Source organism: Colobus angolensis, unplaced genomic scaffold (genome assembly GCF_000951035.1).
Source record: "Colobus angolensis palliatus isolate OR3802 unplaced genomic scaffold, Cang.pa_1.0 Scaffold241, whole genome shotgun sequence".
Taxonomy (NCBI): domain Eukaryota; kingdom Metazoa; phylum Chordata; class Mammalia; order Primates; family Cercopithecidae; genus Colobus; species Colobus angolensis.
Genome location: NW_012115611.1, coordinates 1,669,683 through 1,696,260, shown reverse-complemented (window position 1 = coordinate 1,696,260; position 26,578 = coordinate 1,669,683). Strand labels below are relative to the sequence as shown.

General features: G+C 36.1%; 1 protein-coding gene across 2 annotated transcripts in view; it reads left to right on the top strand.

Annotated features, from left to right (window-relative positions):
- Positions 1-26,578, top strand: part of KHDRBS2 (KH domain containing, RNA binding, signal transduction associated 2) — a 613,407-nt gene that overhangs the window by 381,952 nt on the left and 204,877 nt on the right. For both annotated transcript variants that reach the window (XM_011945628.1, XM_011945629.1), the window contains exons 5-6: positions 17,672-17,799; positions 24,021-24,219. In XM_011945628.1, the coding sequence (XP_011801018.1) occupies positions 17,672-17,799; positions 24,021-24,219 (327 nt within the window). The remainder of the gene's footprint in view (positions 1-17,671; positions 17,800-24,020; positions 24,220-26,578) is intronic.

Genomic DNA, 26,578 nt, shown 5'->3' with positions numbered 1-26,578 from the left:
CAAAATAATATCTGTTAGAAGGAGGACACTAAATGAAAGATCATGTTGTAGTCATGTTTCTACAAATAGAAGTTATATAAAAAGTAGTCAATACATCAGAATTGAGACAAAAAATGGTCTTCTGAGCCAGCTGGTTTACAAAAATGATTTTGACATTACAGTTGTATCTAATCACACTGTAGAATTTAGACCTCATCAAGCTCTGCACTGTCGATTTCCAATGTGCCTACAAATGACTATGCTGTCATTTATTGCCCATTTTGCTATAATGTGAGCTACTCGACCCCATTTTTCGCATTCCCTTAGCCACATTTCTATTGCTTTGCTAACCCTTTTTTGGATTCTTCAGATGTTTTCCTTTTGTATTTCTTTAAAAATTTTTACTCAATCACGTTTTATATAAACCCATTCTGCTGTGTATTTGACGTGTCTATTCATCTATCCTTGCCCTCAGTTTTTATTTCCTTTCTAATTGTATACAGTCTTGTTCCCATAGATGTGTTCTAAATAGACACACATAAATGTAAATGAACATGTATGAGGATGGTATATGGTTACCTAGAAGTTCGCCATATAGTTTGAATCATCTTCAAATCTCCAGGTGTGGGGCCAAGTTTTATTTAAGTCTATTTAGAAATTCATAAAACAGGTTGTAGAGAGAAGAAAGCTGATTTCTGTAATGCCATATAGACTCTGAACTAGAGCTCAGAATTCCTGTGTTGAGGCCTAAGAAGCAGCCTATCTGATTTATCTATGTAATTTGATTACTTAGTCTCAATTCATTAAACAGCTAAAATGCACACATTTTACATGCATGTCAAACACACACATACACCATCAGCACCAACAGTAGCAACAATAATACCAGTTTCACAGCAAGGGCAAAGTTATATTTTTTGATTACCTCTTCTTCTCTCAGAAAGAGTACACTGATTCAGAATAGCACTCATACAGCCTGTCTTAGCTTAGGCTGCCCTAACAGAACACTATAGACTGGGTGGCTTAAACAATGCACAATTCTGAAGGTTGGAGGTCTGAGATAGTTGGATTCTGGTGAGGGATCTCTTCCTAGCTTGCAGATGGCCACCTTCTCACTGTGATTTTACATGGTGGAGAGAGAGAGAGGGAAAAAGAGAGTATGTTTTGGTGTATCTCCTTATAAGGGAAATAATCCCACCATGAGGGTCCCACCCTCCTAACATCCAAACCTGGTTTCCTCCCAAAGGCCCCACCTCCAAATAATATCACATGAGTGGTTAGGGCTTTAACATTTGGATTTGGCAGGGGGATATAATTCAGCCAATAGCATAGTCCCTTATAACGTATGCAGAGTAAAGTGCTTAGAACTCTGATTTAGGTATATGAACTATTGATTTCAGCATTCTTAATTTTGAATAGGTCTCTGATAAAATGTCAAAACAAGAGGAAAATAAAAAAAAGGAATAACTTAACTGGTATAAAGATGAGAAATGAAAGGCATTTAAAGTGTTTTATACCACAAAATCCCTGCTTGTAATTTGCCTCACATTTATCATTTAACCTCTGAGTCCATAAATGGGGTAATAATCCTCCAATACTTCATCATTCACCAGGGCACCATAAAGATGAATTTGGCTAGATGCACTTAGGTCTCCTTGAAGATCAGAAATGAATGTGGAGGAGGCTTCCATATCCACATATCCCTAAAGAGGAGGAAAAAAGTACTTATTTAGCAATATGATATTTTTAATCTTGAACAGGGTGTTTCAACTTGATGAAATGGTCTATATTTCATAACATCTTGCTATTGAAATCTTATTCTTATCAATCAAAACAAATTAATTGATCTTTTATTTTTAGAGTAGTTTCACATTCACAACAACATTGACAGGAAGGTAAAGAGATTTCTTATATACCCATTTGTCCCTCAGTCTTCCCTACCATCAACAACCTGCACCACAGTGGTATAGTTGTTACAATCAATGAAATACATTGACACATCATTGTCACTCAAAGTTCATAGTTTACATTAGGGCTTACTGTGAATGTTGTACATTCTTTGGGTTTGGGCAAAGGCATGACATGTATCCGCAATTACAGTATCATACAGAATAGTTTCACTACCTGAAATTTTCTGTGCTCCACATACTCATTGCATCCTTCCCCTAACCCCTGTCAATTACTGATGCATTATTGTCTCCATAATTTTGCTTTTTCTAGAATGTCATATATTTGGAATCATACAGTATGTAACCTTTTCAGATGGAATTCTTTCACTTGATAATATGCATTTAAGCTTTTTCCATGTCTTTCCATGGCTTCATACAAACTCATTTATTTTTATTGCTGAATTACATTTCATTTTCTAGATGGCCCACAGTTTATTTATCCATTCACCTACTGAAGGACATCTTGGTTACTTCCAAGTTTTGGCAATTATGAATCAAGCTGCCTCTAAACATTTGTGTGCAGGTTATTGTGTGCATGTAAGTTTTCAATGCATTTGGATAGATAACAAGGAGCACAATTGCTGGATCATATGGTAAGAGTATGTTTAGTTCTCTAAGTAACTGACAAACTGTGGTTCAAAGTTTCAATATCATTTTGAATCCCCACCAGCAAAAAAAAAAAAAAAAAATGAGAATTTGTGTTGCTCCACATCCTCACCAGCATTTGGTGGTATCAGTGTTCTGGATTTTCCAAATTCTAAGAAGTACATAGTGGTATCTCACTCTTTTAATTTGCAATTCCCTAATGATGTATGATTTTGAGCATCTTTTCATATACTTACTTGTCTGACCTAATACCACTTTCACCTTTGCTCACTAAATTCTATACATCTGTACATCTTTGATGAAGGGTATGTTTAGATCTGCTAATTTTTAAGTTGCTTTCTTCTTGTTGATTTGTAATGAATTTTTTGTATATTTGGGATGACAGTCCTTGATCAGATGTCTTTTGTAAATATATTTTTTCCAAGTCTGTGGCTTGTCTTCTCATTCTCTTGAAATCCAGATACATTTAAAAATTTATCCTGCATCATTTTTCAGTTTTTTTTTTTTTTTAACTAAGTCAGTGTTTGCGTTGATAGCAATGATGAACATAAAAGTCCCTTTGTAATACTGAGGAAGAACTTGACAATTTTTCTAATATTGACATATATATATATATCACAGTTACATTCTAAATATGGATAAAATAAAGGTGGAGATATCTGGAAAGCTTGGGTGGAGTCCCAAAACTCCAGTTGTGTTGCAAATAATTTAAAGGAATAGCAAGGGTAATTTTTTGAGAGTAGAATTCTCTGTCTTTATATGTACAACTTTGCCTGTGTAAAATTCAATAACTTAAAACGATACAGGTCTGTAGACCAACAACATTTTACAAATATAGTTTAGCTTTCCAGAGCAAGGCCATATGAAAATCTCTCAAACTGAATTCTAAACCTCAGATGGCTGATTTGCAGGCATCTGGAGAATTAAGTTTAGAATTAAGTGCTTCAGAAACCTATGTAAATCAAATCTCTTGGAAAATGTTTTTGACCATTACAAAGTAAGAATTGGAGTATGTATATTTAATCTATAAATTATCTGTATGGTGAGAAAGGGAAGTGATCACAGATCTGCTCTATACTTACTGATGCTTTGGAAGCAATATCCACAACAGTGCAAAAGACAGCCAATTAATGGCTTTTGTGGTTTGCTAAATGCCTAAGTAAAATTGAGGTGTTTAATAACCACCAAAGCCCTTTGCTACCATTAAAGTCCTAAGACTTCAATCTCAATTCAGAGTCTATATCAACATTGAAGCTGAGCTAACAAACCAAAGCATAAAACTCTTTTTATAACATTCTCTTTCTCCTCGAGAGGGTTTGTTGATAGTATTTTTAAATCTGGTTTTTAAAAATATTCTTTTCTGTTTCCCTCATTGACTTGGTAGCAAAGTAATGCATAAAATGAGATGGTGTGGAAAGCAAATTGTTACTTGAGTAGGAGTTTTATGAATAAATTATTATATAAATAGACCTTCAGCCACATTTCCAAGTGTACATAGGACCCTAATCATTTGATTTTGATTCTACTGTAGGACAATAAAAATTCAGTAGCCTGCCTTCCTCTTGCTATCACAGAAAGCTCCTTCATGAGAAGATCTTATGGAGACACCTTGAGAAATACTTAGTTGAGTCATTATGACCACCTTCCTATTTTCCGCATACAGAAATGAGGGCAGATATGACTTGTTCACAGGGACAAAACTAGTTAGTAGCAAAACTTGAGTTCTGTGCTCATTCCAACTTCCATTGCCTTTTGTCTGGATTGTTATAAGAGTCTTCTGTAGTAATTTGGTTTCTGTAGAACTGTTCCACACATCCCTACAACTCCAGTTCCTCATCCACATTCCTAAGAGTGATCCTTCCAAAGGCCATCATGGTGCTATGCCTTCTTGTGAGGATTCATTACCTTAAGAACACAAGACTCTAATATTCCAGCCTGGCTCCCATCTACATACCCTTCTACTGTCCACTCCTGACATAATGCTTAGGAAACCTGGGTTATTATTTTGGATTGGATTATTATTATTGTGACTATTGTCACAACTATCTTCTAACTCTATTACTTTTCTGTCATGGCTTCGTGACTTCACACATGGACATCTACCTGGATTGCTCTTTTTCATCTCTTAATTGACAAGTTCCCAACTCTATTTTTGATCACTGGATGTCTTCATGTAAAAGTATTTATTTCCTTTTTATGATTAACAGACTATGTATTTTGTCTTTTTAATTTTTTTCCTAAGCAAGATTATTAATGATTTTCCCATCTACTCAGAAGACAGGCTATCTACAGAAGAGAGAAATCACATCACACTGAAAGATTCCCAATTTAAAAAGTCTCTTTGTTTAGAAATGCTATTTGCTTCCCTATTTAAAATTCGAGAGAGAGAAGAGGGAAGCCCACATTCAGTAACTTTTCCATCTCAGTGTTGGCACTACAAGTGAATCAGTTACACAAACAAAAAATGCAGAAGACAGCTTTAAGTTCATTTTTTTCATTATTTCCCATGTCTAATCTATCAGCAATAATCTAATTGCCTTTTCTCTCCACCACTTATAATGGTACTGGTAAAGATGACTGCAGTACCTAATGCACGTACTGCTTACGATGGTGTCTTAACCCCTCTCTCGTTTCCAGTCTAATCCTACTTTAATCCATTTACCTCATGGCAGCCAGAATACTCTCTTTCAGATAAAAACTGGTTATTTCACTATCCATCTTAAATATTCCTTAGGCCTTCTGTTATACCTACAATAAAGCCAAGAAGCACCACCGTGATACAGAGCCTACCTATTGTCTGAACTAATATCATTTACAACCTTGCTCACTAAACCTTTGATATATATGCACTGGCATTCTCCCTGTTCCTTAAAGATGCTCAGCTCCTTCCTGACCTTCACATTCCATTTACCTGGAAGACTAGTGAACCACATCCTCACATGACAGACTCCTTTGCATTTGGGTCTCAGTTCATATATTCTCTCTTCGAGTAGGGCACTGCTGACTTCCCGTCTAAACCAGCTTCCCCAGTCCCTCAATCCTGTTGCTCTGTTTCTTTTTTTCACAGTATTACTCTCTGAACTAAGATTATTTATTCCTTTGTGTTTTTTTAGTCTTTCCCCACACTAGAATGTAAGCTCAATGAGGGCTTTTTTACTATATTCTTACCACCTAGAACATATATATATATATATATATATATATATATATATATATAAATAAACCAGCATATTTGTTTTATTTACTATATATAATATTCATATATTTAATAATAATATATTTATTTACTGAGGAAAGCAATAAAGAAATCCCAAATGCTCCCTTCCTGCCCTTTGGAATGCATGCCTGGTGATGTTGCACAAGTTCAGCAGAAACCCAGTTTTCTCCCTCCAGTGCTGAGCAGTATGAGCTTGTTCCAGTACTCCACATCTTAGAACTATATAAAAATCCCACCTCAGGCAAAGGACAGGAGCATCGTGGGTAGTATCCAGATATTCCTTGAAACTGAATTTCTTTTAGCTGATCTCCACTTCTTGAGATCCCATCATTTCTCTAATTGGATGAAAAAGAATCAAAGTGTAACATTAATCATAGAGCTCAAAAATGGCCTTATACAACTAAATGGTTACCTTCTTGCAATCAGAGTTTGAAGAATGAATTTTAAAAATGAGTAAGGAAAGAGGTTGGGGAAAAATGATGACTTGCATTCTGACTCTTGATACCATGGTCTTCTCCCATGTCCGTGATGAAGGCACTTGATAGACACAAGCAGCTTAACAGTGTGGCTTAATGATCTTAAAATATCTCATATTGAGAGTGATTCCAAGAGAGCAGGCATTGTGGTTGCTCTTTGAAATGTGGGGTTGGAGAGGGAAGAGATCCAAGAACTGAAAGGAGCCTTAGAAAACAACAATCATTCCCATGATTGCTAAGAATATCTCATGACTTCTTTGCAGTAAATCCTTTCTGTAACATACAGAATAGGATTGATTCTGACCACTTGCTGTGCATGTATATTTTGCAGAGGACAGAAAATGGGCTGCCTGATTCAGCTAACTATAGTGCTCTTGCAGAGACCTACACAGATGGGCTGTGGAATTAGCAGATCTTGGGAGAAGCCTGAGAGCAGAGAGATGACATGTCACCCTTCAGAGGAGAACTTAGTTGTACCAGTTGCTCTGTCGTGGGCCCACTAGAGCAAAGAACCCAGGTCTTCCCTATTTAGATTTGCTCTTGCTAGAAAGGCTTGGACAAAAGACCCATTTGGAATTATGGGTGAATTCACCTCAAAGACAGGCAAATACAGTTTGCGACCATTGAAAGGACTCAGGTAATTGAGGAAAGAAGCCTGGCTGAACAATTCAAGAGATGTTTCCAATTGAGGCAGAACCAATGGAAGCAAGGAAAGGAATAAATGACATATACCTGCGTCTTCTCAGTATAAATCTGTGTTCTTTTCATTTTGTAATTCTAATTTATGTTGTTTTTGGGGAACTTTGACATCATATTTTGACACATCTTTTTGATGTATTTTTTTTCCAAATACTTTTTCACTGTATTGTACTGTATTACATTTTACAAGTTCATTTCTTCAGTTACTGACAATGGAAATAAATTTTTTCATCATTTTCCCCTTTATAAGTATTCTCAGCTAGAATGCTTCACTTAACATTCTTAACCCTTGCCTGCTCTCTCTCACTCTTGCTTGGCTTTGCTTATTTTCTGTGTTAGATTCACTTTTCCCATCTGGCAATTGTTGTTGCTTTATGCTGGTTAGAAAAAGTGGCGCAATAATTGTTTTTAAGGACTATCTTATTCTAATATGATTAAATATTCAGAAAGAATAGTTGGAATAGTGTGCAGGGTGTTTGTTTGTTTTTCAAGATTGAATTTGAGGGGAGCTAGAAACTGCAAGCCAAATAAAAGGATAACTTTTTGTAAAGGGGCAGACATGGCAATATTGTATACTCTTTACAAAGAGCTTCAAGAAAGTTACTATGACAGAATAGCTTGACAAAACTACAGCTAGAAGGAATCATTACAGCATTTTCATTTGGGGAAATATATAGGAGAACTTCTAGGAGGGATTTTCTCATGAGGAAATATAGCAAATGTCTTTCTTTCTAAACCAAAAATGTAGAATTCAACATTTTAAAAATAAAACAAAAAGCAGAAGCCACTAAATAATTGGTATAATATTGTAAATAAATATTTTAAACCAACAAAAAGGATCAAAGTTGAACTGAGCATGCGCTGATTCAGAGAGTATTAAAGAAGGCTTCAATTCGTGCCTACTGTTTTCTTGAAATGTTTCTTTAATTGTTGTTTACCATTACATTACATGAACAAGTGTAGGGAGCTGGTCATCTACATGTGCTTTAACTCCCCTGGATCAGAACTTTCCTCCACTCTCTCCCCAGAACCTACATTAGTGCCTGCTACTTACCTGCTCCTCAGAAATGCACTGACTACATAAAAGGATGATTTATTTAGCAAAACTCCTTCAGGAACTTAAAAAACATCTAACAGGTTAAATGCATCCCTGTCTTGAATATATAAATTTTCCATATCCAAAGGAAGGCCTGGAATTCCTAGGTTATTGGTAAAATATCATCCACAGGACCTATATCCTATCAACCTTTTTTATGCATAGCATGTGTACACTTTTCTTTCAGTGTTTCTTTATTATTATAGTTTCTTGGTTAAGATTTGGTCCCATGAGATCATACTGAGAACCATCAATTCTGTCTTAACCAAGAGTTCATTTTATATACTTTTAAATAAAGGTGGATAACTTGCTGAAGTATTAAATCAATGCCTATTTTGACTTTAAATGAAATGAAACTCCTATATCATGTGTACAATAATTTGCCAAGAAAATTCATTGAAAAAAGTAGTTGTTTTGACTTTACCTAGACAAATGAAACTTGTTACTTTTAGAATTACAAGTCAAATCTGTCATTTAATATTATCTAAACATTTGTCTACTATCCTGAATTTACCCTGAACAGTGATTCATTTTCTAGGGTAGGATGGATAAAAGCATAATGTCAAATACATAAGTTTTTTGTTGCTCATTCACAAGGTCTGGGGTCTTAAAACCTTGTGTGGCCAAAGTTTAATAAAGTCAAATAAAATAAGATAGAGAATAAGCCTTTCCAATCTTCCTGCAAAATGTCTAAATAATATCTGTATTGCTATTATCTTATGCTTTGATTATTTTTGAGTAATGGGCAATATGACTTTAGTAATGGGAAAATAAGATAAAACATTGTTTAGGTACAGAAATTTACAATCACTCACTGTTTAAGATACAAAGCCCACAATATTTTGACCTTGTGATATCCAATCTTCTTTGATGAATAAGTTTTATAAAGTCTTTATATAAAACTTATGCAGAGTCATGCACAAGCAGATGCTTAATAAATCTTAATTGACTGCTCTTTGACTACATTTTGATAATGAGTTTTTTTCTGGTTCTGAGTCTGGGCTGATTAAAACTCATGCTGTGGTGACTAAGAGATGTTATCTAATAGCATGTTCTATTTTGCTAAATAATATCCACCACAGCACTAGCTTGCTACCCAGTTGAAGTTAGTTGGAATAGCTTACTGTTTTCTGAAATAGCTTGCTACCCATTCCAACTTAGTTGCAGGTCTGATATTGGGCAGAACCCAATACTTTCCATGCCTTCTTTACTACTGCGGTAAAAGTGCCCTAATCTGTTTGTAGGAGCTGAGAAAATTCCAGTTCTCTTTGTCATGGCCCAGAAAGGCTAAAGACTACATATCACTTCCATACATATCATTTCTGATGATTTCTGAAAGTCTTGGCATTACCAGAGTTGAGTGTACATTCACATGTTACCAGTGGCTATAATCACAGTTTTAAATGTGCAGCACCAGTGTCCATTGTATCCTCAGAAGAAGGAATTTGGCAGGAAAATGGTCCCTCACTGCACCACCAGGTAGCCTGTCTACACCTGTCATTTCCTGGCATCCATATGCAAGTGAAATAATCTTCCCAATTTGTTTTTGGGCAAAATGCCATCGTAACAGATGGACATGAGTGTATGTAACTGAGAAATTATGCATATATATTACATATGCAGACTATGAGCATAGGTCCTTTCTAGGAACATCCAAACATCTGTCTGGTCTGAGCTTTTGTGTATACTGTTTACACCATATGGCGTCACGGTGGGAGGGCCTTGTCAGAGAGGCAAAAAGAAGCACTCATGAATTTCATGGAAATTATTTGATGGGGAAATTGGTCTTACCTTAGACAAAAGGAACATGGGAAATTATTGTGAATATCTTTGCTATTATTTCAAATAACAAAGTTTTACAATTTATTTTGATAGCAAAAAAGCAGATTATTTGGACACTATAGGAAAATAAATTTAAAATTCGGATCAATTATAAAAAATATCTATGAGGCCAGGCACGGTGGCTCATGCCTGTAATCCCAGCATTTTGGGAGGCTGAGGCGGGCGGATCACTTGAGCTCAGGAGTTCGAGACCAGCCTGACCAACATGGCAAAACCCTGTCTGTACCAAAATTACAAAAAAAAATTAGCTGGACATGGTGTCCTGCACCTGTGGCCCCAGCTACTCAGGAGACCAGGGTGGGAGAATCTCTTGAGCCTGGGAGGTGGAGTTTGTAGTGAACTGAGATCATGCTACTGTACTCCAACCTGGGCAACAGAGAGAGATCCCATCTCAAAAAAATAAATAAATATATATATATATATATATATATGTATGATATGCATGTGCTATTTAAGCCCCAGTAGATATTTTAAAGGTTCACTCAAACTTTAGTCTTTTCTGTCTGAAATCAAAGCCATAGATTAAACTAATCATCATTTTTAAAGCTACTTTATAGTTCATCTTGCAAGAGGAATCTTTTTAGAGTGTACATATTTTATTTACTGCAGGTATATGCCAAAACAGTAAAGCATTCTTTACTATTTGAAGTGTGAAATCCCAGTAATTTGTAGTTCTATCTAACATACCATTAAGGTTTATCCCTAGATATAACTTACATTTTTTTGACAAGTGGAGCATTATCTTCATAATATGGGTAGGCCTAGGGATTATTTAAGTTTTGTAATATTCTAGTTTTCCAGAAAAATGAAATACATATGTTAATTTTTCTTTTATTATGTATTGATTTTTAATGACTGGAAATTAATTTTTCCTCTTTGTTCATTCTGAATTGCTGTAACTTTACCTTCGTCTCTTTTGTCTTTATTCACTTACTTAGGTAAATATTTGTCTATCTCTAACTCTTTATCTCTCCAGGGTGTTTTAATACTAAAGTAATAAAACAATACTAAAATAATATTATGTAAATATAAATTACCTCATTACCATTTGTGAACTCATATTTTTACTTTTTAGTGATTATCTATGTTAGCAAGTTGAGCATAAAATTTATAAATGCTATAAAACTATAACCACTCATTCATATGTATCGTATGACTCCCAAGTCTTAGAACTCAATACTACTCAAGTGAATTAATATGTAGTATATTTCTGATGTTGCTTCCAAGGTAAACTTGGAATAATTTGTTTACTCATATCTTGAAAGTTTTATATAACAGAAGCATCAGCAACACATGCAACCAATAAACATCAACAGGATATTCTAGTTTCAGCTAGACTCATGTACTAATGAATGAAGATTAATTCAAAGTTAGACCTAATGCTTAAGAAAGGACTGGAAAAAAGCACCATAATATAAAACTTTCAGGGTTTAGAAAATTATATATGTTATAAAAATAATGCACAAGAACTCATTTTGGACAGAGGTACCATTAGGGAAAAGGCAGTCTCTTTAATAAATGTTGCTGGGAAAACTGGATAACCATATTTGGAAGATTGAATCTGGACTCCCATCTCTAACCGTATACAAAAATAAAATCAAAATAGATAGAAGACTTAAATATAAGACCTCAAACTATGAAACTACTAAAAGAAAACATTGAGGAAACTGTCTATGACATTGGTTTGGGGAAAGATTTCGTAAGTAATACTTCAAAAAACACAGGCAACTAAAACAAAAATGGATAAATGAGATCACAGTAAGCTAAAAGGCTTCTGCACAACAAATGAAACAATCAACAAAGTGAAGAGACAATACACAGAATGGAAGAAATATTTGCAAATTACACATCTGACGAGGGATTAATACCAGAATATATAAGGAGGTCAAACAGCTCAATAGGAAAAAAGCAAATAATCTGAGTTTAAAATGGTCAAAAGATCTGAATAGACATTTCTCAAAAGAAGATATACAAAATCCAACAGATATGTGAAAAAAATGCTCAACATTTTTAATCATCAGAGAAATGCAAATCAAAACTACAATGAGATATCAACTCACCCCAGTCAAAATGGCTTTTCTCCAAAAGACAAGCAATAGCAAATGCTGGCAAGGAATTGGAGAAAGGGGAACCCTGATACACTGTTTGGTAGGAATGTAAATTTGTACAAACACTATGGAGAACAGTATGGAGGTTCCTCAAAACACTAAAAATAGAACTACCATATGACCTAGCAGTTCCACTGTTAAGTATATATATCCAAAAGAAAAAAAAAGCAAACTGGTATATCAAAGAGATTTCTGTAGGCCTGTGTTTATCGCAGCACTCTTCTCAGTAGCTAATGTTTGGAATCAGCCTAAGCATCCATCAATGGATGAATGAAAAAAGAAAACATGGTTGGTATACAGGATGGAATTTTATTCTAAAAGAATAAAATCCTGTCATTTGCAACAACGTAGATGGAACAAGTCATCAGGTTAAGCAAAATAAGCCTGGCACAGCAACACAAATTTTGCATGTCCTCACTCATATGTGAGAACTAACAATTAAAACAATTGAACTCACTGAGATAGAGTAGAACGATGGTTACCAGAGACCAGGAAGAATAGTGGGAAGGAGAGGGGAAAGTTGGGATGGTTAATGGGTGCAAAAATATAGTTAGATAGAATAAGATCTAGTATTGGGGTAGCACAATGAAGTGAATATAGTCAACAATAATTTATTGTATAATTTAAAATCACTAAAAGAGTGGAATTTGAATGTTCCCAATACAAAGAAATGACAAATACTTGAGGTGATAGATACCCCAATTATCCTGATGTGATTATTACAAATCATATACCTATATCAAAACATTGCATTTACTCCATAAATATATATATATACACACATATGATATACCCATAATAATTGAAAATAAAAATTTTAATAGCTGAAAATATAAGGCACAGAATATGTTCAGTCTAGACAATATTTAAGAGTTCAACTATCCCTAGATTTGGACATTTTAAAAAATGTTTTTTGGCCAAGCGTGGTGTCTCACACCTGTATCCCCAGCACTTTGGGAGGCCAAGGCAGGTGGATCATTAGGTCAGGAGTTCAAGACCAGCCTGACCAAGATGGTGGAACCCCATCTCTACTAAAAATACAAAAATTAGCCGGGCATGGTGGTAGGTGCCTGTAATCCCAGCTACTCAGGAGGCTGAAGCAGGATAATCGCTTGAACCCAGGCGGCAGAAGTTGCAGTGAGCCAAGATCACACCACTGCACTCCAACCTGGGCGATACAGTGAGACTCTATCTCAAATAAATAAATAAATAAATAAATAAAAGTTTTCTTCCGTATTTTTTTTTTTGAAGCATTTAAGTGTCTCATTGCTATAAATAATGTGGTACATTTGATTGTCTAATCAGGAAAACCAGAATTTATTAAAAATCTGGGTAAGTTAGCATTTAATGATATAAATATTGCAACTGATAAATCAACTATTTTCTGTGATATAAATTTGCATTAAAATTATGATTAGAAAATTTCTGTCTCTATACATAATTTTACTGTTTTCTTATACAGTCTTCATCCTTCAGTTATCACAAGTATGTGTAGTTGACACTCAAATGTACTCCCTTAACCCAGATCTGAATTTCTAAGATAAGCCTGAAGGTCTCTCTGACATTTTAAACAGAAGGTTATTCGAACCAAATACAAATTCTCCACCTTCAAATTTTTTTTCATTTCCCTTTTTCTCTGGCTAATGTCTCATTATGCTTCTAGCCATTTCTGCACCTGGAAACTTCATTTGTTTCTACCTTTCCCATTCATACCATATATTTTCTTCTACTAGAGCACTCTTAAATGACCTGTGGTTGCCCATATTATCTCTCTCATACTCTACCACACACATGAACACACTAATCTTTTCATTATTGCCACAATTTGTGTCAACCAACTTGTTCCAGTCTCTGGCTCAATATATGGTTTGTGTTTGCCCATCTTCATAAGTCTTTGTTATTTTCTTATTAAGTATTGAAAAAATTGGACAACATACAATTTATTTTCTTAAAAATACTCATTACTACCCTCTTTAGTCATCAGTAATCAGTTTCATGTTTAACCATTCTTTAGCCACTTTAAAGTAAAAGAGAAACAAGCAGTTCAATTTAATCATGCATAGTATAAAGTATGTTGAATGGGATAGGCTCAACTATCATTATCATAAATGGATTTACCAAAGCTCTCAGCCTTGTGATCTTAGGAACTTGATTTTATCAGCAGTCCGTATATTAGTTTGGGTCCTCCAAGAAGCAGATGTAATAATGGGATTAAACATGTAAGAGTTATATTAGGAAAATCTTCTTGTGACAAAAAAAGAGGGAACCAAGGAAGGCTGAAGAGCCCTCGCCCTACAATGTCTGAGGAAAGAGGGGTGGAATCCTTATGGATTGCCCTGGTGCAATGAAGTTGTAAGGTAAATTCGGCAGTGCTATTAAGGAATCCCCGGAGGCATAGTTAGAGCAATCCCGTGTGGCCAGGAATGGATCTGTGTTAGCATTTAACTACATTTGGTTATCAGCTGGGAGAAGCTTTTGGATAGCATAGCCTTGGAAACAATAGGATTTTTAGAGCACGGCAACTGGAGTCTTTGGTCAATTACATCTGTAGTTGCTGGTCTGTATTCTCTTGGCCACCACAACTCTGACAGATGGTTTATTTCTCAAAGCATAGCCCTCTAGCTAAGCTCATAAGAAATTCAGTTACATTATATTAGTTGCTTTGCTTACACTAAAAATTAACCTGCAGTGTCAAATATTCATATTAATAATAATAATAAATCCCCTCCATGTTAGATTTCTGTCTAGGAGCTGAACTCCAATGCAGTTGAATTGGTGAGCATGGACTCTGAGCAAAGATTTAAATGGGCAATTCAAACTGTAGTGACACCAGGATATGACATTTGGATATATTCGCCTCCAACTAAGGCTACAGCTGCTCCAAGAAACATTCAGATCACACATGGACCCAAGAACTCCCCCTCTAGGCAGGGCTGGAGAGAGGCTGCTGAAGTACGCTCCAGAAGTATATCTCTCATGTACCGTGCTGACTGGTCCCCTCTGTATTTGTTAGCTTTTGCACAAAACAAACCACCACAATACTTGCTGGCATAAAGCAGCGATTTATTATCGATTTCTCCAGATTCTGGGGTTGGCCAGGTGATTTTTCTGACTGCACCAGCTTGACTGGAACAGGGTGGCTTAGGATAACTGGAGATTCAATCCTCACTGTCATGTTTGGGTACTCAGACAGGATGGCAGGGAGAGCAGGGATGACTGGAGCCTTTCTCCATGTTACCTCTCTTCCTCCAGAAAGCTAGTCTAGGTTTCTTCATCAGGTGGCATAGGGGTTTCCAGTAAGAAGAAAAGGAAAGCTCCAATACACAAGCACTTTTCTAATCTCTGCTTTTGTCATGATGTTTTAGCTAAGGCAAATCACATGGCAAATCCCAGAGTCAGTGTGGTGGAAGCAATCTAAGGATATGGATGCAGGGAATCCTGAACAAATTGGCTTAGTCTGTGACACCATCTGATTAGTATGTTGCTCTTCCTCTCTCTCTTCCCCAGCCTCCTTAACTTCATCCTTTTCCTCCTATTCCTCATTCTTCTTCTTCATATTCTTTATTATTATAAAATGAATAAGAGCACATCTACATTCTTATATTTTCTGATTCTGGCATAAAAAATATTTATGCTCTAAGGTACACTTCTATCTATGTTGAATTCAATTGCAATTTGTTAAAATGTTTATTCTAACCCTCAGTCTTGCCAACAGGGACAATCCATATCTCTCTACAATTCATAAGCACCCCAAGTATCTATGTGTTTTCCTCAGAGAAGAAGCTACAAATATCCCCTTTGAAACTGGTAAACATTACGTTGGGAAATTATGGGATTAATGTTTCATTTTGATAGTACCTGGTCAGTTCACTCAGTAGTGGCAATTCATTATATTTCCTGATTCTAATAAAATAATAGACATGTTTCTTCTTAAGTTTAGTTGTTTGAATGAGAAAATTAGGAGGTAGAAATTGAATAATATACGGCTTGTTAGAAACTATAATTTTCTACTCTATGGCTCTTCTGTCAGCTAACTGTGTTGAGGCTATTATCACTATAATCAGGTGCTGAAGAATATAAACATGAAAGCAACATGCTAAAAATAAAATTAAGTGAAATGCTTTGGGGCTTTTTGCTTGTAATCTAGGTGGTTTCTAGAGCATGAGGTAAAGCTGTGCCAAAGAAATCCTTGGAGGCTGAATGCTTCCCTGCCATTTTCTAGACAGAGGTGTGTGGGTGACCCTATGCAGTTTTCATCAGTACCACACATATGCAGAGCTACACTGACATCGTTTGGTGCAGATGATAATCTTTATTTTTAGTCTCACAGATAGGCCTCAGACATCATTGCTGTTAGCCAAACCTCTACAAATATAGTGTTCACTCCTGGACCTCTCTCCTCACCACTAGAAGAGCCACTAGATTGATTTCACTTAAACTATGTTTCCAGAAAAATAATTGATCAGATTGGCCATTTGGCACAAATAACCAGTTACTTAATTTTGTACTATTCAACCAGGGGTGTGTGAGCGTGTGTGTGTGTGTGTGTGTGTGTGTGTGTGTGTGTTGATTAGTAAAAAGAGAAACAGGTGACACTGGCACTTGTTTTTTGAAGGTAGCATTTACCTTTAATGATTCAGCTCCACTCTTGCATCCTCTTGAATTGGCTAGTATATTTCCGCCCTGATAAAGGTAAAAGTCCTTTGACTTTGACTGAATCTCTGGTTGTTATTGTGAAATTTGCCTTTTTCTCTGGCTCACACTTTCCCTTAGGCCAATACTGGAACTCGTACAAAATTTGTAGTGTTTAAATATCTCACACTGCGGTCAGATGCAGTGGCTCATGCCTGTAATCCTAGCACTTTGGGAGGCCGAGGTGGGTGGGTCACTTGAGGCCAGGAGTTCAAGACCAGCCTGGTCAACATGGCAAAACCCTGTCTTTACGAAAAATACAAAAATTAGCCAGGCATGGTGGTGTGCGCCTGTAATTCCAGCTACTCCGGAGGCTGAGACAGGAGAATTGCTTTAACCCAGGTGGCGGAGACTGCAGTGAGCTGAGATCATGCCACTGTACTCTAGCGTGGGTGACAGAGACTGTGTCTCAAAAAAGTAAAATAAATAAAAAATGAAAATAAATAAATAAATAAATATTTCACATCAAGCTATTTAGTTGGATTCTGCAGCTGCTGGTTGTCTGAAGTAGAGACATACTATCCTACTTCTTTATGGTTGTAATACATGCTCAGTATCTACTCTGGACCCTTGGGATTGCTGTTTTTTGTTTATGCATCAGAAGCTATTTGAATATCATGTAGTCATTCATATTCTACATACATTCATTCAAATGAAATTGTTTTTTAGTAATTGTCATGTTAACAATCATAACTTTAGTACATTCCAAGTTTTTGTTTTATGTTGCTGTCTTCCCTTTTCCAGCTAACACATCTCAGCAAATCTAATGTGATGTCCTGCTGAGTATTTTCTTGATAAAATAAGCAATTCCAATTTCTCTATATAAAAATAGGAATTTAAAGTATATACACTTTTTAATATCATTTTATATTTTTGCATATAAGGTTCCAGGAAACAAATGAAAAAAATTATTTCCCATTGTGTTTTGTTTGTTTCTTTTTTTTTTTTTCCAACTCTGAGAACGGCATGTCCCATTTTTAACTCATCATGTCATGTTTTTTTTCCAGGACTACAATGATGAAATTCGTCAGGAACAGCTACGTGAATTATCTTACTTAAATGGCTCAGAGGACTCTGGTCGTGGCCGAGGTATTAGAGGCAGAGGGATCAGAATAGCTCCCACAGCTCCTTCAAGGTACATTCATTCTTACGTTAAATAAATTAAGGATGATAGCAGGCCTTTTCTGTCCTGCTTTATGTCATGATGATCGCTAGCAGTAAACAGCAACATCAGCCACAATCACTACCACCACAGCAAAAACAATAACGATGAAAGCTTATCAGGTACAGAAGAGCTTTACACATATTAACTCACCAAATCCTCCATACTAGGAGATAACTAGCATCTACAGGTGAGAAATTGAAGTAGAGAAAGGTGTAGGAAATTAACCTAGGGTCATGTAGACAGTCTGACTCCGGAATTCACAGTTTATACTCTTAACAACTACCCCGAGAAAATAAGGCAGCAAACCGGAGATTTTCTACTTTCCTCTTCTATCCTCAGGATAAGAACACACAGATGATACAACTATTCACCTCTTGAAACCAAGATACCCTTGTATGAAGAGAAAACTGTAAACTTTTTCTGTGTTTTAAATGGTCCTTGAATTGATATAGTCTTGCTAGATAAGGAAGTAGATAGATAGAAACACAGAGAGAGATACAGTACCCAAAGGATTATAAATTATTCTACTACAAAGACACATGCACACGTATGTTTATTGCGGCACTATTCACAATAGCAAAGACTTGGAATCAACCCAAATGTCCATCTGTGACAGACTGGATTAAGAAAATGTGGCACATATACACCATGGAATACTATGCAGCCATAAAAAAGGATGAGTTTGCATCCTTTATAGGGACATGGATGCAGCTGGAAACCATTATTCTTAGCAAACTATCACAAGAAGAGAAAACCAAACACCGCATGTTCTCACTCATAGGTGGGAACTGAACAATGAGATCACTTGGACTCGGGAAGGGGAACATCACACACTGGGCTTATCATGGGGAGGGGGGAGGGGGGAGGGATTGCATTGGGGAGTTATACGTGATATAAATGATGAATTGATGGGTGCTGACGAGTTGATGGGTGCAGCACACCAACATTGCACAAGTATACATATGTAACAAACCTGCACGTTATGCACATGTACCCTAGAACTTAAAGTATAATAAAAAAAAAAAAAAAAAAAGAGATACAGATAACATACATGCCATCAGCCCAGAAGGCCAGAACACTTCTTGCATGGCTGATGGTAAGGGTATTCAAAGTTCAGAGGGTATTTGTAGCTCCTCTTGGTGATCAGAGAGGATTTTATTTGATTTTGCTTATTTGCAAAGAAATTGGTATCTTTTTGTATTAGAATTTGTTTTGCAGGATTCTGAATTGTTCAAGATTTTAATAGGAGGCATTGGTTTGAAAATAGTTAAAGTAAAAAATATAGCCTTCACAGAACAACTATGTGATTTAATCATTCAATCATTGTCTTCACCTTGTTATAATTGGCCCTTAAATCTCTAAAGGACAGAGATCTAAAATATTATTTCATTTATTACATAAAAATTATCTTAAGCTATGCTATTTTTCAGATTCAGTTTGTTTACTTAAATTATACCTCAAATACTTTCAACCACCACTATCAACATAGCCACTGTTTGTAACACTTAAATCAAAAATATCTCAAAATGTTTCTCACTGGTCAGAAACAAAAGTAAAGAATGATAAATTACCAAATAAAATATCAAGGAATACTATTTACTAGAGGTAAAATGTGGTAATTCTAGAAATTCTGTTTCACTAAAAGCAAAACTTCTGAATATGTTCTAGAGCTTATTTATATTTTATCTTTAAAAAATCAAAAATAGGCCCGGCGCGGTGGCTCAAGCCTGTAATCCCAGCACTTTGGGAGGCCGAGACGGGCGGATCACGAGGTCAGGAGATCGAGACCATCCTGGCTAACACGACGAAACCCCGTCTCTACTAAAAAATACAAAAAACTAGCTGGGCGAGGTGGCGGGCGCCTGTAGTCCCAGCTACTCGGGAGGCTGAGGCAGGAGAATGGCGTAAACCCGGGAGGCGGAGCTTGCAGTGAGCTGAGATCCGGCCACTGCACTCCAGCCCGGGCGACAGAGCGAGACTCCGTCTCAAAAAAAAAAAAAAAAAAAAATCAAAAATAAGCTGTCTAATGCTGTTCAGGATCATTTGTTTATGCTAAGAATTAATGTGACATAATACAATACTGTACTTTTTTATGGGATGAGGGTTTTATAAAACCGTGTACATTTCTAAACTCATCTTGATGAGGTAAAAAGAGACATCATTGCTAGTCATCTTTAATGGATTTAATCATAAGTTAAATCATATGAAATTGCAACTTTTGTAGTTCAACAAATGCCAGTTTTACAGCTTTATGTGGTTGAAACTAAGTATATATTTAGGATGCCTGAGGAGGGCATACACTTTTCTATTTCGTATGCCTTAAAATGAGGGGGCATTAAAATAATGAATTTATCTGCATTTGATAGTATGAAATCATTATAGTAATAGATTTTGTTTTGTTACTGATATGCCTTAGTAGAATTTTGCATCTGGCATTTTTGAGTGGACCATATAAGACTTTAATTCAGAGAAGCCTTATTCTAAGATTTTAACCCATTTAAATAATTGAATATAGGATAGTGCATTATGGTCTGGATTTTAATATATATTCTTAGAAGAAAAATTTGATTGAAAGATTTTACTGTTTAATCTCATATAACATACAGATCTGATACTGTATACATAAAAATAAAATAAAAATAACTTTAAAAATTAAATTTCACTTCCAGTGCTGTACTGATATCATTAGTGGTGCTAGCATTAACGAGAGGAAATGAAACAGAATTTTATTGTCTTCTATTTCAAACAGTATGATAAACTGTATCTACAATATAAAATGAGTAAGAAAATAGCCTTGCAAAATAGAAAATCATATTAATAAGAGAACTTGGCATGAGTTAATGGTTGCTAATTTGAATTAAGCCATGAAATTATTACTTTATGAAGTTATTTAATTACACTTATATTCAAAAAGATGATGTCTAGAATATTTTTAAATTATATAATTTGTTGAAAATATATTTAATTAAAACAATTTACATTTCAATAATCCTATCTATAACTTTAATTTTCCAATAATAATGTGCAACAGAGAATAAAGCATTACATCTATATATTGTAATAATAATTTATTTTGCATAATTGATGAATGAAAATATATGACATCTCTAACACATATCACCACTACATGTTGCAGTGAGTACAGTCACTGGAAAATGAAACATTAGGGATAAATTTTGAAGGCTTTTGTTTACCACATTGAGAACTAGTACATAGAACTAATAGAGTTTTTTTAAAGAGGAGAGTAATCATATTTATTTATATGAAAGATACTCAGTTATCACTGTAGATGATGCAGAAGAGTTACAGCAATTGAGAAAGAGAGACAGAGACAGAGAAACCATCTTATAGCAAGGGAGCCAATGAGAAAATGAGTCCATCATCCAAGGCAGATAAAAATGAGCAGCATTTGTAATAGACAGGGATAGGGCCAGATTAGAGATTAACATTTATATGAATTAATGCCAATTAGATGTTGGATAAGAAGGGTTCCCCAAGAGAAAGATAAATGTTTGTTGTCTAGATTGATGAGAAATTGATGATATCATTAAGAGTAGGTGAAGGATCAAATTAAATGAAGAATATAATTATTCCTGTAAATAATCTGAGCTCTGTGGATGGCTGGTGTGACCTTGGGCAGGTAACTTGTACCCTCCATGCCTTAATATCTCAACTTATGTTTAAAATAGTTTAGAACTGCCCACATGACAGGCTTGTCAAGATGCTTACATTAGAGTATTCATTTAAGGCAGTGGTTCCCAAATTGGCCTGTATTTTGGAATCGCTGGGAGCTCCCTGTCTCCAGAGATTATGGTTTAATTGGCCTAGGATATGGCCTGGAATTTGGAATTTTCAAAAGATTCTCAAGTAACTTTAACATGCAGGCAAGTTAAGAAACTTCTGATATAAGGAAGACAAGCCAAGATATGGCATTGTGTTAGGAAGAAAGAGATTATAGTCATCATCAGAGGTAGAGATTGCAGGGTACAACCATGAGATCAAGGATAGAAATTGGGTACATCCAGATTCCAAAGTGGGTCCAGGAATAGAAGCCAGTGAAAGAGGATAAGGAGTAAGAAGGAGGAATGAGGAAAAGTAGAGAAAAGCAGAGTCATAAAAGTCCGAAGAAACATTTTCCAGATAATGGTCCACAATCTTAAAAATAGTAGAAATATGCTGTGGCATGGAAACTGTAAAGAAATCTAGTGGATTTGGAAATCAGTAGGCTACTGGTGATCTCAGCCAAGAGCACTTTCAATAGAGGGGTGAAAGCAAGAACTAGACTGATAACATTCAGTTCAGAAATGTAGAGGAAGTCAGACAAATAAAGGAAAGGATACTGTGGTGTGGTTTTAGCCAGGGGCAGTATCCTAAAAAAAAAAGTGATGTGAATTAAGTTGGAGGAGAGAACAAGGAGGTTAATATTCCAGGGAAAGAACATAGTGGATAAGAGGTAATGAGTCAGGTTCAGGAGACAGGTTTGCTAGGGCTGTGTCTGGTAGTCAGTTGATGAAGGAAGAAAATGGAAAATTAGATTTGATATGATGAGCATCATATAACATTAGAACAGAAGGAAGTACTAAAAATTTAGAAATCTGCATTTTACTCATTAGAAAAATATATCTACCTCAAGCCTGGGTAATTATAATACTTACCCATGACTATTCAATGGTATAGTGAAGACTTGTGCATATAGTTTACAGTAGGGTGACCATATAATTTATTGTCCACACATGGATACTTTTGAGAGTGTTAAAATGCTAAACTGAACAGGAAGCTAGGACAACAGTTCTAAAACCTGGACATATGCTCATCTTGCTTATGAGGAAACAGAAATGTGCTTGGAGGAGCAGTGAAGGCAAAACTGGTTTTTACATCCCTTTATATATTATCATGATAATACAGAATACTGTATTCTCAGCCACGTTGTACTTGAAGCCAGCACTGGGCCTCTGGATCTTTGTGTTTCACCCTCTCCCAATCTAGGAGAGTATTCTTCATACATTAGACTCACAATAAGTTCTTTGATCATTTCTCTATTCATCAGCTCTATAAGCTATTTAAAAATTTTAAAGGCTTTTCCTGCATTGGTATTCTTCACTCATAAAAGCTCACTTTTATTTTAAGCAAGAAAGAGCAATCTGACTGCTATTCATAGCAGACAGCATAACCTATGTCCCCATATGTGGCTACAGCCAAATACTGTGATTGTTGACATCCCAATGATCATCATTTTTTTTTCCAAAGCTTTAGTGTTCCCAGTGAAAGCAGTGCTATCTAGAGGCCAACCTTTCAGACATAATAAAAAGTGAAATAACTGTGCTTTTGCCCAAAGACTTCAGACAAACACTCAACCTTTCTAAAAGCTTCAAAATACCATAAAAATTGGCTACAACCATTTGATCTTACACTTTTATTGCAAGCTAATTTTGTATCAAGAACTGCAATACAAAGTATTCAGTCTATTATTTTTATTACAGATACTAAAATATTCCTCTAACACCGTAGTTACCATAAGAAAATATGTTCTGTCAGGAACAGCACCAGCTCAGGGGGTTACATGCATGATGATAAATCAGTGACAAAGAGTTGTGATTTCAAGTGACCTCAAACTTAAGCTCCTGTAATAAAATGATATCACTATGGTTAGACTTCCACATTTTATTTAAGTGCAGACAACTTTTTTTTTTTTTTTTTTTTTTTTTTTTTTTGGTGAATGACAGCATTGTCCATCACTGTCTATAATCCCCAGCATAGAGGAGATGTAGACATCTAGCTGCTCAGTTTCAGAGATGGTCCAGTGAGTCATATATCAGACAATGCTCTGATTTGTGTCTTCTTGGAGAATTTGGAATTTAATGGGGTTATATTCAGAGTGGGTTTTTGTTTGTTTGCTTCTTTCTTTGCTTTGGGTTTTTAGTTATGTAAAAGACAATAACAAAGTATTTTACATGATTTTTACAAGAACTAATCATAGTCAGTATTTACAATTATTGTCTTCTATAGATATCAACACACTTTTTATCTTACATAATTTCTATTAAACACACACACACAAAAAGAGAGAGAGAGAGAGAGAGAAATTTGTATTCCTTTCATTGTATGGAGGCTGTGAGAGGAAAGCTTTTTCTGTGATAGGCTCTTTTCTCGCATCACCTGTTTCTCATCTATACATGACTTGTTTCTCTTAGGGGCCGTGGGGGTGCCATTCCTCCTCCCCCACCACCTGGACGAGGTGTTCTCACCCCTCGAGGAAGTACTGTAACCCGTGGAGCCCTTCCAGTGCCACCTGTAGCAAGAGGTGTCCCTACCCCTCGAGCCCGGGGGGCACCAACAGTGCCAGGATACAGGGCGCCTCCTCCTCCAGCCCATGAAGCTTATGAAGAATATGTAAGTACTCTCAAGAAATCAGTTGTAAGGATGAGTTAAATTGGTTAGTTAACAAGCTACATCTCAAACCGTTCATATACCGTGAATATAGCAGGTAATGTTTGTTACAGAAACGAATGTCATTTGCAACAGAATTTAAGCAGTGCATTTAAATGAGAGCATTTTGAGAAAAGGTTGTTTTACAGGTATCATCACTGTTAGTGCTAGTTAAAGAGCTTGTATTTTAAGAACCAAACTATCCCGAGGCTTTCTTATCCTTAGGAAGTTTGATCAGATTTCAAATGAGAAATAATTATAAACAAAAGGTGAATTGCCATGTATTCAGAGATTTCTGGAACTTGATAAAGACTAGCATAAAACTCAGAAATATTTGACAAATATAATATGATTATATTATACACTTTGGGAATATTGTAAGACCGTGTGGCTGGTCTTTCATTTATATATCCTGACTGTTTCTTTCACCATGTTAAAGATGGGATTGGCATAAAAAATTCAAAAAAGTATACAATGAACAGATGAAATTCAGTGTTTCCAAGCATCCCCCTCCTTTCCTATCTACTATATCTTTTGGTCATCTTATGTATCTAAACATCTTTTAACCTTTAGTTCTGATTGTCAGTATTCCACTAATTACATTGTAGTCCTTGTGTTCATTTCTCAGACTAGATTGTGAAACTTGTGAAAAGGGAAAATTTACTAACAGTGTAACAATAAGAAGTCTTCTGTAAATGTTAAATTTAACTGATGCAAGCCAGATCATTGTACTATGAAAAAGATTTAGTTTGCCTTTAACCTCTCCAGCATGTCCACCTCCTGATCTAGGTATTTATTTCACGCAACTGTCCATAAGCGTGCTGTCCTGTTCAACGTCTTATATAAATTATTGCTCATTAAACATAAACTCGTCAAATACAGTTACTGTCACATATGGGGCAGCTCACTGCAAGCTCCGCCTCCCGGGTTCACACCATTCTCCTGCCTCAGCCTCCCCAGCAGCTGGGACTACAAGCGCCCGCCACCTCGCCCGGCTAGTTTTTTTGTATTTTTTAGTAGAGACGGGGTTTCACCGTGTTAGCCAGGATGGTCTCGATCTCCTGACCTTGTGATCCGCCCGCCTTGGCCTCCCAAAGTGCTGGGATTACAGGCTTGAGCCACCGCGCCCGGCCCTACCTGTGTAATTTTATAAACACTTTGAGGTTTGGATTTCTCCTCTATCTAATGGGAATAATTGTTTCAGCCTCTCAAGACTCTATTGAAGATAAAAAATAAATATTCATAAGCACTTATAAGCATGTGTAAATACCTAGAATGTTGTTGGTATTCAATAAACGGTAACTATTACATAAAATTTTATCATATATAATATTCTTTAATTTTTGTTTGTGATAAGTTATGGACCCTTTGAAGTCATAGATACTTACAATCTATTTTTTGTGAATCAGGCATTATTGATTGCAAAAAGCAGACGCACTTTCAACTTCATTTAGTGAAAGTTTTAAAAAGCTGGCTTTGGGGGAAGTGTCATATGAATATAAGTTCATAAAATCCTGCCATAGGAATGCCAGGAATTCCATCTGGGCTTGAGAAAGGTCTGTACCAACTGGGCGCGGTGGCTCACGCCTGTAATCCCAGTACTTTGGGAGGCCGAGACAGGTGGATCATGAAGTCAGGAGATCGAGACCATCCTGGCTAACATGGTGAAACCCTGTCTCTACTAAAAATACAAAAAGTTAGCCGGGCATGGTGGCATGCACCTATAGTCCCAGCTACTCAGGAGGCAGAGGCAGGAGAATTGCTTAAACTCGGGAGGCAGAGCTTGCAGCGAGCCGAGATCGTGCCACTGCACTCCAACCTGGGCGACAGAATGTCTGTCTCAATAAATAAATAAATAAATAAAAATAAAAAGGGAATTAGAAAACTATAAGGAATCTCTCTTTTTATCTCATCTCTGTTTTCTCTGCATGTGTTTCCATTCCATTTTATCTACATACTGGATTTTTTTTTTTCTTGGCTCCTCTGACAATGTGACTTACATGTGGTAAAATACCTCCACCCAGGGCTGCCATGTTTTTCTGTTCAGCTCTAGTCACCAACAGATACTAGCCTGTCCATTCTGTTCCATATCCTCGGTGGGAAAATGGCATTCAGCCAGGGCTGTCAGGTGTCTAGCACTAGTCAGTCACCTCTAACTATAGGGAAGAAGTCAATTGAAATTAGGTCTGGGATCTACCACTAATCAGTCACCAATGGCAAGGGAAGGGGAGGGGAGAAGTTTGCACAATATAAACATAGTTACTGGGGACCCAGCCCCAACATGGAGAGACACTAATTTTTAGAGAGGAAAAAGTATTATGAG